Below are 8,214 nucleotides of genomic sequence, written 5' to 3' on the forward strand. Positions count from 1 at the left end.
GCCTGTGTGACCAGTTTTGCGAGCGAGCCTGATCTGGGCAAATTGAATTTTGAACAAGCATAAAACACAAATGTAAATGACTTGGATGCAGCTCATTTGCTTTTGAAATGTCATGGTCATTTGTGCCCAGATTGTGGTAATATTACTGTGCGGATCTTTACTCCCCATCTGAGTTTAAAGAGTATCTAATTTATAAATTTTCTTTCACATTTTCAGTGCTATTTTTGGAACCCCTAGCTGAGCAGCACAGATTGAGTTTTGGTTTTTTAAAATTTAAACTGCCCAATTCTTTTTTTCCCCCCCCCCCAATTAAGAGGCAATTTAGCGTGGCCAATCCACCTGCCTGCACACATTTGGGTTGTGGGTGAGACCTACGCAGACACTGGGAGAATGTACAAACTCCACACAGTCAGTGACCCGAGGCAGGGATCGTAACCGGGTCCTCTAAGCCGTGAAGCAGCAATGCTAACCACTGCGCCATCGTGCCACCCAAGCAGCACAGATGACCATCTGACTTTGTCGTTGCATTTTGACGTGTATTCACCATTATAATGTAGAAATGCGGCAGCCAATTTGCACACCACAAATTCCTACAAATAGCATTGCTGCTAATGATCAGATAGGCATCTGTTTTTTGTTATCAATTGAGAGAGACCTTCCCTGGTTTACTTGAAATTATATTTACTTGGTATACCTTCTCCCTAACAATTTACTTGAGATAAGAATTACTGTATGCCACATCAAAGGTTTAGTACCATGCTCTACTACTCTTGAGGACATAAGAACTAGGAGCAGGAGTAGGTCATCTGGCCCTTCGAGCCTGCTCCGCCATTCAATGAGATCATGGCTGATCTTTTGTGGACTCAGCTCCACTTTCCTGCCCGAACACTATAACCCTTTATTCCTTTATTTTTCAAAAAACTATCTATCTTTATCTTAAAAACATTTAATGAAGGAGCTTCAACTGCTTCACTGGGCAAGGAATTCCATAACTTCACAACCCTTTGGGTGAAGAAGATCCTCCTGAGCTCAGTCCTAAATCTACTTCCCCCTATTTTGAGACTATGCCCCCTAGTTCTGCTTTCACCCGCCAGTGGAAACAACAGCAAATTAGAGCCATGGTTCATTGCATTAATATGAATTCCCAGTGTGTAAAGAGAATATATGCTTCAACAGCTACTGAGACAATCCTTGCACATTTCGCCTTTATGCTCTACAATTGTTTGTTGTTGTGTACTGAAATGAGGAAATATGAAACCTTGTACATCAAAAATATAAATATTGAGGTTTATTTGGAACAAAGATCAAACTTCTGCTTCTTGTGGATTTCTGGATACAATTATTGTATATCTTATTTTTAGGAATGTTGTCGATCCAAGGTTTGCATCTGTTCTGATGAATGTTGCAGAGATTGTAATTGGTAAGTTAGCTTTTTTTTCCTTGTACCTTACCTTTTAACGTTCATCTTCACCTTGCTGCCTTTCAGTGACATTAATGGAAAACACACTGTCTGGGTTGGCCTGAAGATATCTACAATATCACCTCTTTTGATCCCCGCACTGCCTTTGATATGTCATGCTGTTTGTCTGAAATCCAGTATTGTATAAGTAAACTCACACAAATTAAATATTGGGGAGACCAAAACTATTGCCGTTGGTCCTTACTATGAACTCTATCCCTCTTACTGGCCATTGGTTGTTGATTCAGACCTTTCAGTTTGACATCCTAGTGAATTGAGCTTCTGACCCATATTTTGTCCATCACTAAATCTGCCTGCTTCCACCTCATGCACTGCCTACTTCAGCTCATTCATGCCATTAATTATTGCCTTTGGATTCAATTATCCCAGTGAGCTCCCATCTTACACCTTCTGTAAATTTAGCTAATCTAAAACTCTGCCTGTAACCTAGCTCGCACTAAGTGCAGCTCACTCATTTCCCCCCCCCCCCCCCCCCCCCCCCCCGCACAAAAATTCCAATCCTTATTTTCAAATCCTTCCCTAACTCTGTAACTGCTTCCAGCTGTACAATCCTCAAAGATCTCTACGCTCCTCCAATTCTGACCACTGTGCACTCAGTTTTCTTTGGGTTGTGATTGCCTGGGCCGTCTGGAAGTTTTTCTATAAATCTCTTCACCTCACTGGCTCTTCTTTAAGAGACAGCTTGGAATCTGCCACTGGCCTAATATCTCTATGTGGCTGGATATAGAACTGTGTGCACTTTTGAAGCACCTTGGTAGATTTCCCAATGTCCCATTGATGTATAAAATGCATGTCATTCGAGTTTCTGATTCAATGTCTGCCATTCTTTTTGGGCGGGTGCAGGACAGCACATTATTGATCTGGCCACTAGAATGTATTCAATGTCAGTTTGGAGTCATTTTCCTATCTCTGCCAATAGAAAGCAACTTGTCCTAGTTTTCTCCTTCATCCCTGAAAGATCAGCAAGATGGGAACTTGCCTGCCTGGGGTGAAAATGACCCCACTCTATAGAATATAGTTAGGCATTTTTATATTGTTTGAAAGAAAAAAGTTATTTCCAGTAAACATATGCATTATTCATCTACCGATATAGTTCTGTGACTCCATGTTGACTTTTAGTAGTTTTATTGCATCAGTCAAAATTTGCAGTTTGTCTATTTATATATAAGCATTTCAATGGGAAATATTAAGTGCTATTACTTGCAAGGCTACGGACCATGTGATGGAAAATGGGATTAAAATGAACAGCCAGCTTTTAAAAAAAAAAAAAACATTTTTTTGGCCAGTGCACATGATGGGCTGAATGACCTATTTCTGCAATGTAACGTTTCTATGATTCCAAAAGGTCTTTGAATCTGCATAGTTGCAGTTCCATATTTTGCTGCCGCTTTCCCTGTTATGATTCTTGACCAGACCTAAAGATGTTGGGGGAGATCTGGTTAGGGACCAATAATGAGATTCAAGACATTTAAATGAATAATGCCACAAGCTTCCATGGGTTTTGAACAAATTAATATATAAAAAAAAAAAATGTTTACCACACAAGTTCAGAAAGATAAAATTATTTCCAATATCTGTTATACTCTAACATTTAGGATAAGAATGAGGTAATGTGAATTAAAAGGTAAACTGGTTGGTTCAGCATGCTATAGGAGGTAAATGTTTAAGTTTCTTAACACCCCCACCCCATTCTCTTGATAAGGTGCATTTACCTTCTAGCACTGATCCTTTCAGTGTGTAGGGTAGGTGGGAGGGCACCTAATTATTATGGCATGCACCACTCGAGGCTTGTCTTGGATACCTGCAAGCCCCAAATAAGATGATGATGCATCCCTCTATCCGAAAAATCTTTTTGGCCCAGTTTGCACATTTGGATTGTGCCTGCCGCCACCCTACAGCAAGTCAGTGCAGCTCCTTTTCTAGGACATAATGGTCTCTACAGCTACTGGTCACATGGCATATAAGAACCCCTTAGCACTGAGAGTGCTGGCATCCTCTGACATAGAGGACTGTGTATGGGTAATTGAAGGTTCCAACTGAAACGACATTCCTATCCAGAAACTGCCAATGAAAGCTGACTATTGAAGTATGGGCCCATTTCCTGGTCCTGCTTGTAATTCACCTGGAATTAGAATGTGTTCATTTTCAAGTTTAATGCATTCACAACTGTGTACATGAGTATTTATAATAACGGATTAAGTTGGGATTTTATTATAGAGTAATTTGATGAATAAGTGATTGTTTGCAAACCCACTTATTGATACATTCACAAAATGATGGGAATTATAGAAAACAAAAAAATGAACACCCACTTTTTCCAGCATCACATGACCACATCCCAAACTCAACAACATTGCAAGAAACCTAGGAGAAGGTCCGTTTGAGTTGGGCTAAGACAGACTGAGTGTTGGAGAATACAGAAGAATGAACCCTTTAAGTGGCTTTGCAACTTCACAAAAAAGGTAGATTTTAGAGTTGAAATCAAGAGACAGTGCCTTCCTTTTGGAATGAAAGGGTTGATGGCGAAATTCCTATTCACAATCATTTATTTTTGCCTCCTTTAGATATTTATAGTTCTGTGATTGGTGAGTCATCAATAGTTGACAACCAGTTCCTGAAGCTGAAAGACCTCCTGGAGAAAGAAATTGATTATCAGGAAGAACTGCTCGAAGTCCTTGGAATGATGGATACAATTTTTGCAACCATGACAACCAAAAAAGTAGTTGTTCCTGGAAATCAAAACTGTGCCGTAGTTGCTGGACCTGAGCAAGAAGAACCAATGGCAGTTGCCTAAAGTCACAGTTCTTCACTCACATTAAAAACTGCATTAGGCATATTTGCATACAAATCTATCCTGAAATAATCCCCAATGAATTGAAAGTGAACATTGTAAATGCTAATGGAGCATTTACCTACTCATTTGCTGTTCTGTTATAGCCAAAGACAAAGTTGTTCATATTTGGGGTGACGCAAAGAGAATACAGGATATGTGAAATTATATATGACCAAGATACTTTGGGGAATAAATACTGTGATGTACAAGTTGAGGAGGTAAAGAATATTTTCTAATTGTGGGGTTCTGCTATCAAACTCACAGCTCTTAGTGATGGGTAGAAAAAGAGACAATTGTATTCTGTAAAATTGATATTTTAGTTCAGAAACTTGCATTTCATACCCAGAAAATTATTTATCTATCATGGGGGAGCAGTGAAGTTTTAAACATCGGTCTGCCTTGGTCACCCTGGGGCTTTCACAGTACAGCACCTTCTGTTTGACTGTCCCACAGGAAGACCAAACTCATTTGTACATTATTTATACTGAACTAGTCGCAAGAAGAGACGTATATTTTTAAGACTAGAATAGGAAGTTAACAATGTTTGTCACAAGGTGAATGGTTGAAATGAAAATCGCTTATTGTCACGAGTAGGCTTCAATGAAGTTACTGTGAAAAGCCCCAAGATGTATATTATTGTAACTAATCTTCATCTAGCAGTTCAGTAGAAGCATACTTGTGTGTCATGGTACTGAAATATAAAGGTCAGTAAATTGCAGGATATGTCTTAAGCTAGCCATTGTGATGGGAAAACTACAATTGGCCTCATCCTCCCCGGATAAAGAAGAAAAAAATGTACCATTGTTCTCGCTCCTATTTGCTATCCATTAACTGTTGTTGAAGTGAATATTTGGTGAGGTAATTCAACTTTCCTATGATCTCCGCTGCTGGTACTTACTGCCCAGACCCACATTTAAATGAATTGCTCAATTAAAGGAACTTATGCAGTCGTCCCTCACACTGGAAGTGCTTCTTTCATAATAGAGGGAAGGAAATTTGTGAAGGATAAAAATTAACATCAGCTATTGAAAAGTACAAGTAAGCATAGTGATCCAAATATAAAAGGTAGGTTTGATTTATACAGTGAAATTATTATTTGTCAGAAAGCTGCTCTTGCATGTCATTTTTATCTTGAGATATCTTTGCTCTGTTTTGAATACAAGTTGTTGCAGAATTTTTGCACCTTTTAATAATGTTCTGCATGATAAGGGAATTGCAAACAATGATATGAAGTGACTGAAAGCGGTCACTATGAACAGAATGTTAATTATTAGACCACTAACGGCATTTAAGTTTTAAGGAATTAACTGTCATTGGTAAAGTTGAATCAGATTGTCAAGGCTTTATATGTGTAATCTTTGATGTCATTTGCATCAAATTGTCCAGTGTAGACATTTGGATTTTAGTTTATTTCATAATTTGAAAAAAAATAGCACAAGCAGGTGAGCACATGAGCCATGATGTTCAATGGTGATCAATAGAAGCACTAATTCAGAAAGGGCTTTTTATTGTATGTAATTTCAATATGTCCTTGGCAACATATTCAATAATTTCGCCTTATTTCTTGTGCACCTGATTTTAGCAGTTAGATGGTGGAAAGCTGTACAATTATCAGGAAATAATTATGAACTTGTGGATTTGTGATCATTTGGCCACAAATTGAATATTGAATTATGATTCATGTAATGAGAGCTTGATCCCCTGTGGTTGTCTAATTGTGAAGAAGGGAAAATCAGAAGTTGGGGGCAGCCCATGTCATTCTAATAGTACCTAGTGCTGAGAGGTAGAGACCCAGAACCCATTGCCCTTCTGCTCTTAGCAACACAATGATGGAGTAGACAAAGTTAAATAAATAACTACAGACAGCAACTGCTTTGGAAAAAATAATTGTCAGAACATTGTGGAATCATTCAGTGTGAGTTTCAAATGGTGTGCAACAATGTTAAATCCAGCAAATGTCAAAATATCCAATGGATGTTTTTTCTAAAGCATGGTTTTATTTAAAAATAAAAATATAATTGGTTCAGTAAAGTATGATTAATTTATATGTATGAATGATCAATTAAATTCTTAACTAGGAAGAATGCTACACTTTTCATTTTAAGCACCTGATTCTTGTTTATGATCATCCTTTATAAATTTAGCTTCAGTGTGGTGTCTAAGGCTACTATTTTACCTTTTCTGGCTGTCTGCATTTGGCTTTCAAATCACTCCGACTTTTCAATCCTGTCCTTGCTATATATGTCCTCTTTAATTTTCAAAGCTTAAATCTCTCTGATATCCTCAATACCGGAATCCAGCAAAACCACATACTTAGCCCTCTACTATACTCCCTATGCACCCATGCGACTGGGAAAATTCAACTCTATTCAGCTCCAACTCCACTTATAAGTTTGCAGATGACACAACCGTAGTGAGTCGGATCTGAAACAATGACTAATTACAGAGCAGGAGGGAGTTAGCAAACTTAGTGTCATGGTACATTGGCAACATTCTCTCCCTCAATGTCAGCAAACTAAGGAGCTGGTCATAGACTTCCGGAAGCAAGTATCGTTCACGACCCTGTCTGCATCAATGGTGCCAAATAGGAGACAGTGGAAAGCTTCAAATTCCTAGGTGTAAACATCAACAATTTGTTTTATTTATTCATGGGACGTCGGCATCACAGGCTGTCCCAGCATTCATTCCATATCCTTAATTGCCCTGAAGGAGGCAGTTAAGAGTCAACTACATTGCTGTGGGTCTGGAGTCACATGTAGGCCAGACCAGGTAAGGATGGCAGATTTCTTTCCCTAAAGGACATTAGTGAACCAGATGGGTTTTTATACTTTGCTTTCTGGAAGGGTTTAAATTTGCTGATGAGACGGGGTCAGAATCCCTGGGAAAGCCAGTCTTGTTCAAGTGAGAATGCAGCGTGCTGGGCCATGCCCTTGAAAAGGGGTTTTTGGTTTTAATTCATTAAGTGTTATATATAAATTACTGTAGCTGGGTGGTGTCTTTATGTTTGTAATCGTACAAAACCATGCCGCTAATAAGACCATTCACTTCCAAATGTACATAGATCCTATCTCTGAAAATCTTTTCCAACAATTTCACTATCACTGACATCCAGCTCACTGGCCTATAATTACCCGGGTTATCCTTGCAACCCTTAAATAACGATATAACATTGGTTATCCTCTGGGATCTCACCTGTGGCCAACAAGGCAAATAAAGATTTCTGTTAAGAGGCCCAGCGATTGCAGTGGTAGAGGCAGGTACAATTTTTTTCCTTTTTAAAAAAAAACAGACCGTTACATGGGCAGGGTGGTTATAGAGGATATGGACCAAATACGGACAGGGTGGGTATAGAGGATATGGACCAAATACGGACAGTGGGCCTAGCTCGCTGATAGAAACTTGGCGGCATGGGCAAGCTGGGCCGAAGGGCCTGTTTCCGTGCTGTAAACATCTTTATGATTTCATCTCGTCTCCTTCAGTAATCTGGGGGAGGTGCCATCTGGCCCTGGGGATTTGTCTACCTTAATGCTGTTCAGCACCCCCAATACTTCGTCCCTTGTAATAATGACCTGTTCTAAAGTGTTGACACCACCAATCAACGTGTTTCCTTTGCGAATACCGATGCAAAGTAGTCTTTTAATAAACATTTTATTGAGGTATTTTTGGTTTTACAGCAACAACAAAATAAACAATGTACATGAATCTATAAACATAGTGCAAAACCCGTCACCCTCCCTTAAAAGTCCCACCTTTATTAACACCCCACTCCAAGCTAAACTAACCCCCCCCCCCCCCCTCCTTCTGCTGAAGATTAATTTTCCGCAAAGAAGTCAACGAACGGTTGCCACCTCTGGGCGAACCCTAACATTGACCCTCTCAAGGCGAACTTGATTTTCTCCAA

At 39.3% G+C, this 8,214-nt stretch overlaps 1 protein-coding gene across 2 annotated transcripts in view; it reads left to right on the forward strand.

Moving 5' to 3' along the window:
* Window positions 1-6,344, forward strand: part of utp15 (UTP15 small subunit processome component) — a 31,948-nt gene extending 25,604 nt beyond the window's left edge. For both annotated transcript variants that reach the window (XM_038805456.1, XM_038805457.1), the window contains exons 12-13: window positions 1,362-1,420; window positions 4,045-6,344. In XM_038805456.1, coding sequence (XP_038661384.1) covers window positions 1,362-1,420; window positions 4,045-4,274 — 289 coding nt within the window. In that variant the 3' untranslated portion in view covers window positions 4,275-6,344. The remainder of the gene's footprint in view (window positions 1-1,361; window positions 1,421-4,044) is intronic.
* The last annotated feature ends 1,870 nt before the right edge of the window (window positions 6,345-8,214 follow it).

Source organism: Scyliorhinus canicula, chromosome 8 (genome assembly GCF_902713615.1).
Source record: "Scyliorhinus canicula chromosome 8, sScyCan1.1, whole genome shotgun sequence".
In the NCBI taxonomy this organism is placed as follows: Eukaryota; Metazoa; Chordata; class Chondrichthyes; order Carcharhiniformes; family Scyliorhinidae; genus Scyliorhinus; species Scyliorhinus canicula.